Source organism: Pygoscelis adeliae, unplaced genomic scaffold (assembly GCF_000699105.1).
Source record: "Pygoscelis adeliae isolate BGI_AS28 unplaced genomic scaffold, ASM69910v1 Scaffold232, whole genome shotgun sequence".
NCBI lineage: Eukaryota > Metazoa > Chordata > Aves > Sphenisciformes > Spheniscidae > Pygoscelis > Pygoscelis adeliae.
Window position 1 is genome coordinate 5625781 of NW_008824473.1, and position 18614 is coordinate 5644394.

General features: G+C 37.1%; 1 protein-coding gene across 1 annotated transcript in view; it reads left to right on the forward strand.

The window, feature by feature from the left end:
• Positions 1-16479, forward strand: part of KITLG (KIT ligand) — an 81188-nt gene extending 64709 nt beyond the window's left edge. The window contains exons 4-10 of the mRNA XM_009321367.1: positions 1140-1319; positions 3249-3411; positions 4307-4402; positions 11154-11263; positions 11767-11843; positions 13337-13420; positions 14631-16479. Coding sequence (XP_009319642.1) covers positions 1140-1319; positions 3249-3411; positions 4307-4402; positions 11154-11263; positions 11767-11843; positions 13337-13376 — 666 coding nt within the window. The 3' untranslated portion in view covers positions 13377-13420; positions 14631-16479. The remainder of the gene's footprint in view (positions 1-1139; positions 1320-3248; positions 3412-4306; positions 4403-11153; positions 11264-11766; positions 11844-13336; positions 13421-14630) is intronic.
• The last annotated feature ends 2135 nt before the right edge of the window (positions 16480-18614 follow it).

Here is an 18614-nt window from a genome sequence, read left to right on the forward strand (position 1 = left end):
CAGTGGATGCTGCCCATCCACTGGGCAGCAATTGGAAACTGGTTTAGTGATACTGAGAGTACTTAGGGGTTGCTGGGCCAAGATCTTCATACCTGGCAGGCTTTAACGATCCTGAGACATTTTCAACCATTGAAAAAATAGCTTCACATATGGAACAAATTCCCATAACATTTACCATTAAAAATTCAGCAGTTATTGGGAAGGGATTTCCAGGTACATGTTGCAGAGTGACTAATGCAATAACCTGTATTTTTGCTGACCATATTGAGTTAGGGTTTTTCCTGGGCTGGGTTGCTTTTTTACTTACTTGACTACTGTTATGTAAATCTAAGTAAAAGAAGTTAATGACTCCCTCTAAAGCAGCAAGATGAATGACCAGGTTTCAATCACATGAACAGCTGTACAAACTTTTTCTGCAAACTAATTGCATAGGTGTCAGTGAAAGGATTTGAACTCTATTCCAGTGGCACAGATGTGGCAGATACCGCAACGGGCTGTGCAGAACCCTTTTGTTGGCAAAAACTCAGGAAAAGAAAGACTTTTAGATCTAGAAACTGTTCTCAGGAATGGCATTTAGTGAAAAAGCTGAAGAGAAGGAGTTAACTAAGCTAACTAGTTTAGAGGTGGGTAAAAGTACACATGGATTTCATGCAAAACATTTACAGAAACCTTCCTCAGAAGAGATTTAAATCAAGGATCTTTGGGGTTAACTGAGTCACATAGGGTAACAATAATAAAATGAAAACTGAGATTGGTTTAAAGAAAGTCTGGAGAAAATTGTTAAAGTAGTAGTTATTTTAAAAAAATAAATAGGTTAATGAAAGCATGGAAAAAGGTTCATAGTAGTAAGTCCCAAGACTCAAATTCTCAACAGACTGATGCTTAGCATTCATTAAGAATTCAATGAAGGGATGGCATTTAACAGACAACCATAAATATGTCAGTATCAGTGAGAACAGAAATTTTACCAAAAGGACTGAAGAGGAAGTTGGCCACACTAAAGAAGATGAATTTTAATTTTGACTTTCAAAATAATTTAAATTGGAAAGAACAGTCTAATCTACTTTTGCACTTAACCATTTTTTGCAAAAGTCTGATATTTAATCTACCTCTCTGTTTCTCTTTTTATCTCCTGACAGCCTAATCACTGTTGGTTGCATTTGATGGTGCCTGAGTTTTCAAGAAGTCTACATAATCTTCTCCAGAAATTTTCAGATATTTCAGATATGTCTGATGTTTTAAGCAACTATTCAATCATCAATAATCTCACAAGGATAATTAATGATCTTATGGCATGCCTAGCTTTTGATAAAAATAAGGTAATCTTATACAGAGTTTCTACTTTTATGCTGGATATTTTTATTTGAACTTTCTGTTGCACAGTACTCACTAATAGTTTAAAAATGTCCAAACCTTCATTAGATTTGTTCTCATTTCAATTCCTGTACATCTGAAATCCTACTTTGTTTAGAAATGCACTGAGCACACTGTGCTAATGTTGGCTAGTCATTGTCTCCTGTTTCAAAGGAAAATGGCTTACAAGGAATTACAGTATATACAATGACCTGTATACGGTTATTTAAGTAGTCAAAAATGTAACCATCATCTTTAAGATAATTAATTCATTCTGGTCTGTTTGAAGCTGGCAGAAATCTTCCTTGTGCATCCAGCTTAAATTATTCATTTTGCTAGTGATCCTAATGTAAATTTAAAGATGATGTGGTTGAAGCTATTAATATACTCTTAGTATGTATCACAGTGTCTGAAGCTCTGAAAGCTTCACCATGGTTTAATGAACATTTTTATACAAAGATACAGCAAAGACTAGAGGATATCGGCCCATTTCCATGTGTTTCTGGATTCCAACAGCAGCTGGAAGGATTCCAGAAGTCTCACTCAAGAGGCGTCTGATTCTCTTGTGTGAAAATTATGGGGGGGAAAAAAAACTTTCTAATCCCTTACCCAGCTCTAACCCATCTATTGGTAATTAAAAATAAGTTCTGTAGTTGAAGGCTTTGTCCCACTGAACAAAATGGGCAAAATCCATCATGTTCTTTAGGGCAAGGATTTCATCTCCCACATATGTTTATTTTTGTCAAGTAAGTCCTTAGCTGTTGTAATTGCACCTTTTTAACATCCAGAATGAATCAAATGGACTAAAACACTCAGTCTCATTTAGAGTGGCATAACCTTTTAACCTTGTCATATATTGGCATTATATTACACTATATAAATATATATTTAGACATTCCCTACCTTTCTATTTCAAACTGAATTCTGTCCAATATTCAATTTATTTCTTTTTTTTTTTTTTTTTTCTATTCTTGTCCTGATGATTCAAAGCACTGAGCTGGGATGTGGTTGGGGAAGAGGAATTTTATTTTGTAGAATGAAGAAGTAAATATCCTGTAATTCAGGGAAACAACTAGCTATTGATTTCCTCAGAGGAGAATGATCTTAGGTCTAGTACTTTCAGCATTAAACATAAAAAAATTCTGGAGCCAAAACTAGGAAGTTTTCCTTAGTACATATTTAACCCATGTTCTTACCACTGTCCTCCTTCTTGGGAGTACAGAGTAACCCCAGGCCAAATTTGACCTGCTGGCATAAGAAGTAGTTGTTATGAAAGCCAGAGTCAGATAAAAAGAAAAAAAGAAGATAACCATCAATGATCTTAACATGGACCTCAATCTTGTTGTTCAGTCTGGCATAACACACCTGTCTGTTAGACCTCAGAGTGATTGGGCTTCCTTGTTTATAGTCCTGCTCTTATTTTTAGGTACATTATCAGGGATCTCAGCCTGCTTCTGTGCAGTAGTGTATCCCAGCTATTGTATTCTGTTCCCTGTACACTTATGACAATAGCTATGATTGTGTTGTGTTCCTGTGTTCAGATTAAAAGGATCATGTGGAACACTGCAAAGTAATGTGAAATCAAGGTTTAATGAGGAAAATAAAAAAAAAAGTCTTGTTCATTTTCAGCGTAGGATGGGAGACTGCCTTTTATTCCTTGGCAATTTTACAACTCTAGATTAATAATTTATTTCTATTTGCAAAGCTAATTTGAAATCCTCAAATCAGAGGGCTTGTCTGTTTCATTAATATTGTATACAGCAAATTTGGTCTTCTGCAGCTTAAAAATTTAAACTATTTTGTGTCATCTTTGGATATTTTTATCATCTGTTGAGGTGCTGAAATGAGCATCTCTCTTGACCTTCTTTCAAGCTGAGTTCTATGTTTTACCCTAGGATTTTGTAAAAGAAAATGGTCACCTTTATGAAGAAGGTCGCTTCATTCCTGAGGATTTTTTTAGGCACTTTAATAGTACCATTGAGGTCTACAAGGAGTTTGCAGACACGTTGGATAAGAATGACTGTATTCTGCCTTCAACAGTAGAAACACCAGAGAATGGTAAAATGGCTCTCAGTTTTGGGAACAGAATCTACGTAGATATAAATGGGTGATTTTCCTTTGATTTCAGAGATGCTAAAGGTCCGATGCTGTACCTCCATGTCTCCTTTTTACTGCCAGTTAAATTGCTACCAACACCGAAGCTTGTACTTCTGTTCTAAGTTGAGTTCTATCTGGCAGTAAAACTAGTGCCATCGTTCCTAGTGACATCATTCCTTAATATAATCCAAATAACCTCACAATACTCTGCTCTGTTTCTTTTCATCCCAAATACATCCTGGATTGTCTTTTTACATTGTTCTTCTTATTTTCTATTAATGCTCTATTTAATTTTTGTAAGGCAGTAAAGGAGCCTAAGATTGCACCACTGAAAGGATAGGAAGCTAGGACAAGTAGTAAATTGCAGCAGCCTCAAGTCACCTCCATATTCATTCCATCCCTCCTGTAAAGGGCCATGTTTACTTCATTTAAAAATTTTAACAAGCTCAAGTCAGGCTCCTGCAGTTCATTCTCATCCTTCCAGTAAACGGATGTTTTGTATTCTCTTTTCTTTTACTCTCTCTAGTGACAGCTATTAGCTTTTTAGTTAGGGCAACGTATCCAGTTGCCCAGTTACACCAGTAGTAACTAGAAGTAGATCAGTGCCATAACTTAAGAACTTGTTTAAAGCAATTGCTTTTCCAGAATAGCTGTTCAGCAGCAGCTCAGTGTGTGGACACATCTGCCTCTTAATAAAACTGCCTTTTTTGGCTTAATCCACTTTATAAACAGCCCTGTAGCCAGATTTTTAAAACAGCCCTATAGTCACATCAGAGTAGCCCTATAGCCCATCATCTTATATAAAGGGAACTGTATTTTAAGTTACATAATGCTGATACACTCATTTTCTATTTAGATTCCAGAGTCGCTGTCACAAAAACATTTTTGTTTCCTCCTGTTGCTGCCAGCTCCCTTAGGAATGACAGCATTGGCAGTAACACTAGCAGTAACAGTAAGTACAAGTGATTGAATTAATATATGTGTCTCCATTTTGTTCTGGTAGCTGGTTGTTACAAGAGCTCAGAGGAAAAGAATGTCATTAATTGTGCAAATTAATGGGAAGTTACTTGTGCCTGATGGTGTACCATGTGTTTCTCGGCTGTCATACCAAAATGCAATGAATTTATCTAATCAAAATTTAGAGATCCTATCAAGTTACAATATGACAGCTCTCTACAACTTGGAGAGGGCAGGTCTCTTCGTTTTGGCTGTCATGAGGTCTCACTAGTCATATGGCCTCAGCAAACTTGGCTGTCCCAGACACCGCATTTTAACTCTCAGGAAAGGAAGTTGCTCCAAACAAACAGAATAGCTGTCCTAAATCAGGCCCAGGGTACTCACATGAACAAAGAGATTGCCTGTACATTGCATTTTGAGAGTACTGTCAATCCCAAGCTTGACACCAAACCTGGAGACAGTCCCCATGTTTGCTTGCTGTAGTCGCAGTAGGGCCAGCTCCACAGGCAGCATGCTTCTCGGTTGAGGTCAAGGACGAAGTCACTACACTTCTGACAGGCTGTAATCTTTCCTCTGGCATGTCCATCTCTATGTTTCTCATGTGTCTTGGTCAGTGTATTACATGACTGGTCACTGACAGATAAGAGAGTCTGGAATTGTTGCTGTAAGAGCCTCAACATTACCTGTCACAAGGTCAGAAGGGGTATAGGAATCTGAGGTGAAGAGAAACAGCGAAGTTTCAGGGGCTTTTAGTGACATCATGTACAACAAAGTGAATACTCTCTGGAGCTTTCCATGTGAACAAAAGAAGGGGATTTTCTTCAGAGGTTCCTGAAAGCCATTAAAGCTTAACCATGTTGTTGTTTCCCTTGTTCCTGTTTCCTGGATGCATCAGGATGACAAATGTGTCTCTCTTTTACAATTTCCCCCTTTCACTTCACAAGCATCCATGTTATCTAAATGTGTGATGATGAAGTGTGTGGCTGGTACTCCTTGTGCTTCAGAAAACATGGGCAAGGAGGCAGCCTGATGTAGCCTGCTGGACACGACGGTAGGTCCTGATGGTGGGACAGATACTACTAAGATTGAGTTTCTTCTCATGCTCCTTCTCTTGGGAATGTGTAATCTAGTTGTTCTCTGTGTTTTTATCACCATGCATGCTATCTCTTAGTTGGCTCACAGCTGCTGTCAGATTTGAAGCCCTTCCTGATTGCTTTCTAATTAAGAGGTCTTAAGTCATCTTTCCCCAGAACCCTCTGAGTAGAAGGTTGGAACAAAAACCACCTTCGACTCCTGGCTGCCAGCCTGCCTCTCTGGAAAAGAGAAGTCTCACTGCCATAAATTCCTCACCAAGAGGTCACAGAGCTGGCTGCAAATAACCTGATGAGCCCAGGGCCAATTATGAGGCACCAGGAGGGGGCTAAAGAACGCATACCTGTCTCTCTCACGTCTGAACATGTGATAATTTTTGCTGTCATTGCTAGAGGAAGAATATTTATCTACAGCCTGAAGCAATGGGAACGGATCAAGGAGCCAAAAGAAAGACAGATAGATTACAGGAGCAGTTCAGATGAAAGGAGTTTGACCCAGTACAGTAACAGGAGGGATGCCGGGCAGCGCAGCGGAGTGTGGCACCTGTGTCTGTACTGTGGAGGGGAGTACAGAAGCAGGTTTATTAATCTTGTTTTGTAACTGGAACTGATAATCAAGTAGGAAAAAAGCCTAATTAAAATAATGCAGTAAGTCAAAGAACTTGCTTGGCTGGCCATATGCCGTACAGGTGTGTTTTAACTGATTAACATTCTCTTAAGCAATTTATTGGAAAATTGGATATCAGTTAACAGCCTTTTGTAGAAATGGCATGAGGACTGCATGTCTCCCCAGCATGGGGCTGGGGATAGTTTGAACTCATAATCAGATTAAATTACATTAACTTGGACATTGGATGCTGACTGGTTAGACTTTAGCTATTTGTTTGGAGTTTTTTGCAGGGAGGGACCTGTGGCATCTTTATTGGCATCTCTGTCTTACTGCCTGAAAATGGTCTTCAGTACTGATTTTAGTTTTGTCTTGGTTTTATTGCTGAGTAAGTTTTCTTTTTTACTTAATCTCTGCCTTCTTGGAAGGAAGAACAATGAATAAACCTTATTACTTCCCATGTGAAGACTCCCCAGCACAGGAGACCCTGTCTGCTGGCTTCAGTACTGTTCTCAGAACAGCACCACTAGATTCAAATTTCAATAAGGAAAACATTTGGAGAAGAGGGGAAACCTGAAAAAACCATCTTCAGACACAAACTATAGCAAATTTTTTTTTAAACGACCCTCTTTAATTTAAAACAGTTTTAAATTGAGCTTTTTTAAATTAATGGTTTCTAGACCATTTAGAAGCATTCACTGTTTGCAGAAGAACCCCTCCAGATTAATAATAAATTTTGAATCTATTAATAAAGTCTGTGTAGTCAGATGACTTGAATTGCTCTTAATTCTAAATTCAACTTAGACAAACCTGAAGTGCATCATCTAATAAAATCATTTGTGAAATAATTATCATAGAAATTGTATATAATATAAATTAAATTACTTTTTTTATGTTGTTGCTACATTTGTTGAAAGAGTCATATTTCATTTCATTGCTATTACACAACAATAAAATTAAACTACTGTAATAGAGTAGAATCTTGACTAAATCTACACCAAAAGTCTTACCCCAACTAAGTGTAAAATGGAACAATTATCCCATTCTAATTTTTTTTGAATGGCAATAGTGCTGTTTTCATCCTTGTGATACTGAATGTAGATCTGTGGCATGTTCCCACTCCATCTTTTCCCCCATAAAATTGTCAAAACACTACCACCACCACCACCAATTTATTTAGGCTGATTTGTTTTCTTCTCTTTGTGTTACATGACTGTAGTCCAATTTAAATTCCAATTAACTGTTTAAGTCCCAGTCTCATTGATATTTCTCTGGACCATTATACCATGCATAGTCTAGAGAATTCAGATGAGATGGTTCCTATATAAAGAACAAGTGTCAGCGTAAGAAGTCTTGAGTCCTGATCTCTTCTTTCAGTGTTTGAACCAAACAATAAATAGTTCCCATCAGATGAATCTCATGTTCCTCTGATTAAAGCTTGAACTTACTAGCTGTTACTAACACTTCTCACTCAATTTAGTGCCATGGTATTATTTATATTTTCATGGAAAATTCAGTGGTGCTTTCTTCCATTTTTCCCTATAATTTCCTCACAATAAATTAGCTTTATTATTCAGTACTGAACAGCTCAAAGAATGTGTAAACACAGATATTTCTATAACTGTTTTTAGGAAGAAGACCTACTTTTATAATTAAGCAAAGAATACCATAGTTTACTGCAGTAACTGCACAACAATTTGGAAATGTTCACCCATGGTTTAATGCAATTGGTGTTGTCTTCTGTGCCTTTGTTCCTTTGTTCCAACTTTATAGCTAATGGAAAACCCTAATGAACAGGTGAGAGCTGCTGTGCATTTTCATAGATAAGATCTTGTGGTAATTGTGTTGGAGCTGAGCAGAGGTAAACTGAAAATTCCTTTGAGGTATATATGGCAAAAAAATCAAGCCAGTGCTTTGAATCATAATTGGTTGCTAAACCTACACACATGGCTCAAGATGGAGAGCAGCTTGATTGAAGTTATGAAGCATAACTTCATTGTGTAGCTGAGTGGCTTTTAATGTAAACATATTTTGTTCTCAGATTAATACCCCAATGTCCATGAAGACTAGACATAAATCTACATCAGATGAGCTCACTTCCTAAGGGTTTCTTCCATAAGGTGCAGAGTAAGAGCTCTGAGAGGTGCTGGCCTGCTTCCACTCCCCTTTTGCAGCTTGCTGGATAGAGTCCATTTTAAGTGAATAATATACTAACTGCAAAGCCAGCAGTTCCTCTGGCGTTGCCCAAGGAGTTCACAAAGTTACTGATACATCTGATTCCTCCTATTCCTTTTTCTACTCTGTCTTTACAACTGCTGGGAGTGGGAATCTTTCTGTGTAGAGCTCTAAAGTTTCTAACAGAGGAAAAGGTTCCTATGGAAGGAATAAAAACCTATTGGCAGCCAGCTTGCTTTCCTTATCTCCCTTTTCTTCATTAGGACACAGGTCCCCAGGAGCTTCTCCAGACTGAAAATTCTCCAACCTGTTCTGTTTTAGATGTTACTATAAATAAAACACATGAAGAAACCTGCCATGACTCATTTCATTCTCTCCAGATCTTTCAAGAGACTTTTTTCTGGACTTGGAAGTGAAATTAAATAATCTGTTGTTGTTTGCTTTTTAAGGTAGTTATGGGTTACTTATCCTTCAAATTAATTGATACACTATCAAGTTATGAAAAAAATCAGTTCTCATTTTTAAAAGGTAGGCTGGTGTCACAATTTAAAAAGTGTCACAATTTGACTGTATTTAGGTTCTGTCCCTGGGTTGCAGGTCCCCACATGAAAAGCTAATTATGAATTCATTTCAGTTTTCCATAGATGCTGAAGAAAGCATCTTCTCGGAAACCAGATTTTTCCACTTTTTGATACCTCATTGTAAAGGGAGCTCTTCTGTTGTCTAAGACTCTCTAAAGTTTGTGAAAAATAATGGTAAAAATGAGGGTGCTAGACTATCACTGATGGCCCTGCATACAGAACATTTCTCTAGAAGTTAATGTAAAAATCAGCATGCTTGCTATGACATGCTGCCCAGCATTGCAGAGTAGGCAGAGGATTTTCGAGGTTATACACTCTACCATAACATGTTCTCAAATAAGTTACGCTCTATATGACCTGAAGAGTTTTTCCTTTGATTCTTATTTTACTTTTCCATTTTTTCTGAAGTTTGCAGGGAAAAATCCAGAAAACATGACCATCCCCATAGGATCTACATAATTCATTTGTATAACTCACTGGTCTCTCACTGGGAAGAATGGTTAATGGTATTAGGCAAATCAGCGTCACATTTTTCTTGACAAGAGCAATATAGGAATTTTCTCCTGAGAATATGCTGAGAATACAATTCAGATAAAGTAATGACAGGAAATTTTTTTTGAGATGTTCAGGCTGGCTCTACCCTACTTGAGTTTGTCCAGATTTCTTGAAGGTCAGTTCTGCAAGCAAACCTCCTCTATGCCTAATCTGGGATGGACAGTGTGAGAAAAGATATGCCCCTCCGGTTAATTTCTGCTCGTGGTTTTAATGTCCAAGCGGACAGAGGCAGACTAATCGATAGCCTCTCTTTTTTAGCTGATGTTCACCTCCACAGAATTTTGTCTGCTATCTTTCCCTTCTCCTCTGTAGACAGATTTCTTTCACGGTACACTAGCATCAGTTCTGCTTGACCGATGTTTCCTTTTAGTGTGCCGAGTCTACCAGATGTAAGTAAAATTCAAGCCCCTATATTCAGAACCTAGAGTTTGTAAACGGTGTATGAGATACAGAGATATATGTAGTATATGAGTATGTAAGATTATATAAGAGACTTTTTGTTTTCTTACTTTTTAGTTCTGTCTACCACAAGTCTAGAAAACACAGCTGAATCTCAGAGATAAAAAGAGTATTTGTATAACATCTTGCAAAATGTCAACCAGAAAATCTCAGAGAGTTGAAAATGAGTTGCTAGTTAATTATGGGAATGCTCCTTTCTAAACTAAAGTGTATTCTTACAGGCTGTCTAATAATGTACTAAATGCACATTGCTTGACCCAGTATATCATACCATAGGTGCTTAGACGTTTGCTGTTTGCATGAGTGACACAATTTTCTAGTGCTATCAGTCCATTTTCATTTCTGTATCTAATCACCTACACTTTTCCAGTGCTTACAGTTTGGTTCTTTTCCTGTAATCTGACAGTACACCTACCATTCGAGCTGCAGACACCAAATCTTGAAATGAACCAAAACTGGGTGGATGGTGTCTAAACTAGCCATCTCCTGTGGCTCGCTTTGCATTTCAGAAGGTGGATCCCAGGGTCACTCCATAAGACTTTTCACATCCTGCTGTTGATTAAATAACTGGAGGGCCACATTTTAGTCTCAGCATGCGTACAGCTCCCTGTGAGGGGAATGGAATTGCTTGTGTACATAAAAGAGTAGGATTGGGGCTTTTCTGTATAAAATGTAAAAAGCTATCAAGAAATGGTAGCAACAAAATAACACAGAGCTAGACTTCAAGGTACAAGGGTTTGATCTTACTGAAGTCAGCAGGACCTTTCCAGACAGACATTAGAAGTGAAATCAGGCTTATTTTGTTAAATTAACCTACCTCAAGAGGCGTCATGTTGGTCGTTCATTAGTGGCAAGGCAAAGTGTCTATCTGCAGTCAGTTGGATGTCTTATGGAATTTAACCAAATGCACGGTGACAGATATATTCTCTTCTAATGAATTACGTTGTGTTATAAAATATGACCTTTAAAAATTGATAAACCCAAAACTTTGAAGTGCGGGAAAGAGAAAATTCTCTATAAATGACAAAAAGAGAATTAGTGTTGGTACTATTCAACACAGCTGTTTCAGAAATGGGCAGAGCATCCTTGTGGTCAAAAATTTCCTGTGAGGTTTTGCATGAAGTGCACCTCGTACACAGCGCTGTGAAGTATCTGTTCTGCTGTTTAAGATGCTGTCATGTAGGTGGTGCATAAAAGTGCTCTTGCTTATAGTGTTGCCCTGAAGGTAGTTTTCTGCTATAAATCTGTCTTCACTAACGAGAACATCTGTAATTACAGAAGAGGCACTTGGCTTCATTAGCAGCTCCAGCCTGCAAGGGATCAGCATAGCACTGACATCATTGCTGTCTCTTCTTATTGGCTTTATTTTGGGAGCCATATACTGGAAGGTAAGAAATATTACATTTAATTGTTTACATAGTGATACTACATTTCTTAGCTATGGGGAGGCGGGAAGAACAGAATCATTCTGCATTTGAAAGCAAGAGACAACCCTTTTGATCTTCACTGAACTGTGTGACATGCAAATGTAAATCTATGTTGCCAAATTCTTGAATTCCACCACCAAAGTGCAAATCCTGTCTTATCAGCATGATAGCTGTCTAATTGGAAATTAAAAACATGGGATTCCCCCAATTTCCCAGTTCTTCTATTATATCTTGAGAAGAGGATTCTTTTGCTTTTGCCCCTTGTGCCCCTGCCTACAATGCAAAGGCTTGGATAGTAAAATTATACCAGTAGCAGATGTATGTTAGAGGACAAGATTTGGCCTACATTTTGCAAGATGACTTTGATATTGAAAATCTGAAGCAAACTGAAACATATAACAATTGTTTAGGGGGTTGTTAAAGAAAGCTTTAGAATATTTATATTTAATGCATTTTCTTCCTAGAAAACACATCCCAAATCCAGACCAGAAAGTGATGAAACTACACAGTGTCATGACTGTCAAGAGGAAAATGAGATAAGGTATGTTGTTTTACTTTATATACATATATACAAATGTAAGTTTATCTTTGAGAGATACTTCCTGAAGGTTTCTCTCTAGCTCTAAGACCCAAACACAGGGTCTTGATGTAGAGGCAAAATGTGTCCTTAGGGTGTGTCCTTTAAAGGAGCTCCTAGTTTAAATATAAAAATTGATATGGAGGAGATTTCTGTATACCAAATTTTATTAACAGGACATTACCTTTACCTCATCTGTCCTTATTCCCACTGTGAGAAAGGATTGCTGAGACCTACAGGGGAAGCAAGAAAAGAAAGTGAATTTTGTAATTTGCTGTGTGGGGTAAAGCTAGGTTGATATTATGTAAATAAATGGAAAACTGTGTCTTCCTGGCTGTGCTTCTAAATCCTTTTAAATATTTTTTTACATTAACATTTTTTATGTTCTTTCACCTTTTTACATTCCCCAGGGTATGTATATATAAGCATCTATGTTTTCCGGGGTTTTTTTGATGTTCATAGAAAGTTAATGAGAACTCATTCAAATCATAATAACTTCATAAGGTCATCCTGAAATGATTCATGGCTCTATTCATACTTAAACAATGCTTTATCTGATTTTTAAACAGAAAAAAACTCACTGTAACGCAGTCAATCAAATATACCTTAGAAATAACAGTTGAAGACATTCAAAGTTGCTTGGACATGACTTGGGCAAAGAAGTCTGTGAAATTCAGAAAAGGACTCAGGGATATTTTAAGATAGAATAGTTCATGCTAAAGCATTTTGAAGGTATTATTTAACCTCATATTTCAGGGTGTTTGGTCAAGTTTTAACTATGAGGGATTAAGGGAAAGATCTGATGCAGATGGCAGAAGGACAGATCTTATCCTTGTAGGCTTCTCACACTGTGTGAAATGCCTGGCGCTGCCCACTGTTGAAGGCAGGAGTAGGTGAGGTTCTGATCTAGCAGTTTTGGTCACAGGAGCTGAAATTTTCAGTGTTTAAACCTTCTAGAATAATATAGTCTTATAACAAATTTTCTTCATGTACAGTACATAGAATGGTAGACTGTGTATTCACCAAGTATATTAGCTGCTACAAATAACTCATCCTGCACCTCATCCTCACACGTATTAAAACTTGTGAAATGAAATGTGCATCTTACTTTTAACTTCACAGGAAATATAAAATATTGCTTTATAGGAGGAAAAGAGGAAAGAGGAAACAGAACAATTAGTTAAATGCAGGAGGTGGCCTTAACAGGAAATTTAAACAGGTTACATTCTCCATCAGATCTCTTCTTAAATATATGGCATATGTTTTTTTCTCCCTCTTCCCTGAGAAATTGTAATATTCCTCTATAACTAGGAAGACCTATTAGCAAACAAAAATTCTAATGCTTCGGGTTCCCTTTTATTACATGTAAATGTTTTTATTGTAACTAACTGATAGTACCTTCCATTCTATTTCCTTGAAACACTAGCACTCTATTAATAAAGTACCTTTTTTTTCAGTATGTTGCAGCAAAAAGAAAAAGAACATCTACAAGTGTAGCTGTTGCTTTTTCTCCCTCAACACTGTTACTGTTTCGTGTACTGGTAAGTTGTTACTGTTGAGAGTCTTACCATAGGCTTTATAACTTTTGGCTGCTGAAATGTAAAGTGATTCAGAATCCATTTGGGGAAAAATAAAATAAAACTTGTTATCAGTAGGCTTCATTTGTACCTAAGATCTTTAGCTGCTAATGTAAATAATCCTGTATCATTAATTTAGGTGTCTGACTTTTAACCTGAACATTACAAAGTAAAATACGCCAGAATTCCAAAATGAAGGACAGCTACTGCTTCTCCTTTTTGGCGTGAGAGCCAATATGGAGAAGTCTTCAGCTGTTGTCCTACAGCTGTTTCAAAGCAGCATGACCTAAAAAACACAATCCTTAAACTAGCGGGTGAGTGTAGGAGAACAAGCCAAGTAGAGCTGAGCTTCTATTAATTGTTGTTTACTCAGCACAGTTTGCAGTCTCTGTAGCCTTATCAGATACATCATTCTTGCTTTAGTATGTAAGAGTGAGCAGCAAAGGTGCGTGAGCTTTCTCGGTCCCAGCTGTCCTCTGCAGAACGGTGCACATCTCTGGCAATGGGCTTCTTACCGCAGGAGTTCTGCTGTACTTAACCCACAGCATCGCTGGCATGGGTCTGGAAGATCCAGGCAGCACTGAATGCTTCATTTTATCGCATGGGTGGAAAGAGCATTGTAAAAGCATAACAGGCAATCCAGGTTATCCTGTAGCAGTCACTCTCAGGTGTATTCCAGAGTGTTCATTGTGATCTAGTTAGCTACAACTTGAGAGATTTCCAATCTCCTCAACTGCTTTATTCTAACATCTGCTCACTGAGAAGGGAAATCATCACTACATTGGAAAAGTCATTTGATTTTTCAAAAGATGTAAACTCAGTTTGATATTGGCTTGTCCAGTTGACTTCAAAGGGAAGTTTGCTGCCAGAGATTACCAGATACCAAAATGCACAAACATAACAGTTCTGTAGAACTGTGAGAGTTGTTTCATCACCATAGATGACATCAATGAGCTTTTGCAGGCAAGTGTGTTCTTGTACCAGGAAAGTACATCTTATAACAGTAATTTTTGTTTCAGAATAAAGGAATGTCTATGCAAGTGTCATTGAATTTATCTATTTCCGAAATTATAAGAAAAAATGTCTATTTATATGTCTGTGAAAAGCTTTACTGTTTAGTAATACAGAGAGGAAAACTAAACAGCAAAATTATAATTTCTGTTTTTCTCTTCAGGCAGGTAACAGTTCCATGTTCGCTTCATAAATGAAGCAGTTTTAAGCACATTCATATTCCTTCTGGAGTGACAGACTGAGTCTGCATCTGTTGTTGCTGCCCATGACTCCATAGACATGATATAGAAATGAGGACAATTTGTGTTTGTTACTGTGAAACCAACACTGAATTGAACAACGACAAGAAGAGTGTGCACTTAGCAGGACTGTATCTCATGTGAATATCTACCTTGTGTGGCATTTGGGGATTTTTAATTGCATTAATATTTGCAGCTGACTGGCAAACAAAGTACATGTACTGAACAAAATGCATCTTTCAAATGCCTCCAACTATGTGTATAATCACTGAAAGTCATAAATACCTTTGCATCCTTAATTTAAGTTCTGTGTCCTCTACCTTACCTTGGTGTCTTCAGATGGAGTTCTCTGAACTGACAGAAAACGCAGAAATGGATACAGATAACATACTCTTCAATATTGTATATAAAACTTGAAAGCCAAGTCATGCTATGGACCTGTGTTCTAGCCTTTTACTTATAAGGAGCTGTGTTTATGCCTGGCAAAGGTCGTGTGTACGGCAACATGTGGTCTCTGTCAGGTGCCAGGTGGCTGGTTGCCCACCGCAGAAAGTCTCAAGAATTGATCAGCGTTGGTGGTCTCTGTTCAGGAGAAGCAAATACTGAATGAAGACAAAGTAAACAGGAGGTGAATGTACCTCATGGAGCTTCGAAGCATTAAGAGTAACTGCTGGGTATGTGAACACTGGTGAAATTTCCAGCCATGCCAAGGGAAGGGAAAGGAAAGGAAAGGAAAGAGTCTGAATTGTGTTCAAACATCAGAATAAAGACAAACCCATGAAATGCATTTTAAATGCTGAAGAATCATGCCATTGATACCTTGTCTTTACATATATAGCATAGAAAATCTGAAAGATCTTGAGAGTGTATTTAGCTTTTACTTACATCAGCTGTAATTTATGTTTGCATTGTGTTTTAAATGATTAGTACGCTTTAATATCCTGGCATTCTCCACTCTTAAAGTTAATTCTCTTTAAACAAAAGAGAAAGGCTTTATTTCCCACTTGTCTTCTGCACCTATTGCTGTTATAGCATCCATGGAATCTGTACAGGACTGACGTACAGACATGCATTTTCAAGTAAATCCTAAAAATACCGTGATAAAAGTTACAAGTGTAGTTGTGCATCTTTTCATCCTGGCTCTTTCCAGATAATGGGTATGAATTATTTAATCTGTATTAGGGCTTTGTACTTCAGAAGGTAAAGGTGGCTCACTTCAGGTGACAAACTGTCATCTGTCATCAAACTGACCAGGTCAGCAAGAGTTTTAGTTTAAGTAACTTGAAAACTTAGAAAAAAAAACCAAACACACCAGCCTTTTAATGTTTTGCATAAAGGTGGAGTTCTCTTTAAAGTATATCATTACTTAATTTTTTAAGAGTTCTTGTGGAAATTTAAATCATCTGCTGAATTTTCTGAGAACCATGCGTAAAAGGAATATGATATAGATATAATATATACGTGTGTGTGTGTGTGCATGTGTGTGTGTATTATTGGTAAAACTGATTCACCTTTCATACTTCCCAAAAAGAAAAAACCTCAAAACCTTACTATGTTTGATGACAGAGCTTATGTGTGCATGTAGCCACTCTGCATGGAATTTTGACCCTACTGAGATCAACGTCAAAACTTCTTGTGATTTCACTGATACAAGGATTTGATCATGGGGAACTACTTTTTATTTATACTGAGGCCTTTTTGCACTTCCTGGGTGTCAGAAAAGGGTCCTCAAGTCCTTCTCAACTGGTATAAATTAGCATAGTTCCATTAACGTTAACAAAGCTTTGGGGTTTGCATCATCTGAGGAACTTCTCTTAGACTAGATCAAAAGAAGCTTAATGTGATAATTAGGCCTTCATTTTTATTCAGAAGATGCTGGAGCACTCACCACTTAATAAGAAATAATCAAGGTTGCTCATCACTTCTAAAAAGCAAGTGCATTGCAAATTTTAGCTCTGTAAAAATTAAACAACAGGATTCCCCATCTGCAGCTCAGTCTCATTTGACATTGTGTAGTTCTTTACTCACAAGGCCCTCAGACTTTGTGTTTCAAACTTATTTAAGAGTTACCCTGAAAGAAATGTCAGCATGACCTAATGGATGGGAAATTTGTACCTTTTTTGTAGTGTGGGGAATAACTGCATACTAATTTTGGCAGAGCGAAAAAGTATCCACAGTAAATGGAAGCAGTTATCCTTATGCATTTTACAAAAACCTAAAATACTTAATGTTGATATACAATACATTCTTAAAGCAAGCTTATGCATTTGAAGTTTTACAGTATTTTTCTTAGATTCAGTTAAACAAAAATGTGTTTGTTAATGTTCTTTGTTCATAAGAATGTTAGTTTTCCTGAATGCGTTTTTTCCAGAAAATCAAATACACAATAATGTTGCACATTGGTGTGCCCCAAGTTATACTTTGATATTCAAAATGCATGAAGTTTTAGGCTCCTTAGTCTACTGGTCAATACTAAAGAAAATATGAGTTGTAAATTGAAACATACATTAAACCCAGACAGACTGCTGCAAAATGTTCAACTTCCAAGAGTAACATCTTAAAATAGTAGGTATTTTAAATAATGTCAGATACTTTCAAATTGTCACTTTCAAATAATGTCAGATACTTTAATCTCTTCCATGGAGCAAGGCAAACTTAAGGCTACATGAGAACAGAAAGAAAATTCATGTATAAACCTTCCAACTTCACATCACAAACATTGTTCTTTGAATATGCACCAAAGTAGTATGACACATGGAGTAGCAGAACTGTTGCTGGAGCTCATAGTTTTCCTGTTCTTCCCACCCCCTTTTGAGAGATCTGAACAAAACATTGTGTGTTCTCAATCATTTTGCAAAGCAGAAGGACACTTCTAGACATTCATGGATACAGTGGATGGCATGACACTTGGAAATGTGACCATGAAATTATTTGAAAATTTCTGTGCTCAGTTTGTCTACCCATTGAGGAGGCCCTTGCTTCAGATGTAGTGAAATTTTGAAACACTACTGACTTGTGAGACATCTTTGAAATAAATGGAAATAGAGTAAGTTACTGTTCAGTGGTAGTAGTGATGACAGAAATAATCCTTTAATTGCTTCTTTATCCAGTTGTAAGCTGTTTAACTTCTGAAGAGTGATCAGTTTTCCAGTCTTCTTTTTTGGGTAGACACAGCCCATGCATTAACACAGTTAGAAAATGAATGCCCTTCTCTTAAAATGAAATTGGGGAAGAGCGAGTGTTGTATTTTTTATACAAATGTCAACCAAATTTGGTTTTCAGATATCTGTGGTTTTGTGAGAAACTAAAATTTTTTAGGTTTCCTTTGGAGCAGTTGAACTTTGCATGCAATTAATAGTGGCCTTGTGAGAATAAAAAGCAGATAGTGATATACTAAGTAACTCAATGTGTTACTTTAGATGTGTTTACTTGAATAAATTAATGGTACTTATTTCATCACAAGGTCATTTTATAAGTAAGCTTATAAAATGTGCTATACTATGGAGTATGTGTACAACCTGCACATTTTTTAGGTTCTGATCTTCACCAGCTGTTTTCTCTGTTGCTCTCTCTTTGTAATATGCAGAAACTGTTCAGTACACACAACACAACTATTAAATTGAAAAGCTAACTGTATGTATAAAACACAGATATTTTGAGTTAGATTTACATTTAAGAATTATCCAGCATTCTTCAATTCAGGAATCTGATTCAACTGTCTATTAAATGCAGATCTACAGTAATGGTGGCATGTTGCTATTATGTTATCAAATTGATGGAACGCGGAAACTTCAGGCTCTTTAGCGATAGAGACACAATTTGCTGGTTGTATCATGGGCAAATTCATTTATTTCAATGTAAATGTCAGCACAGTCTTGCATAGTTACATTCTGACTGAAGGTAATCAA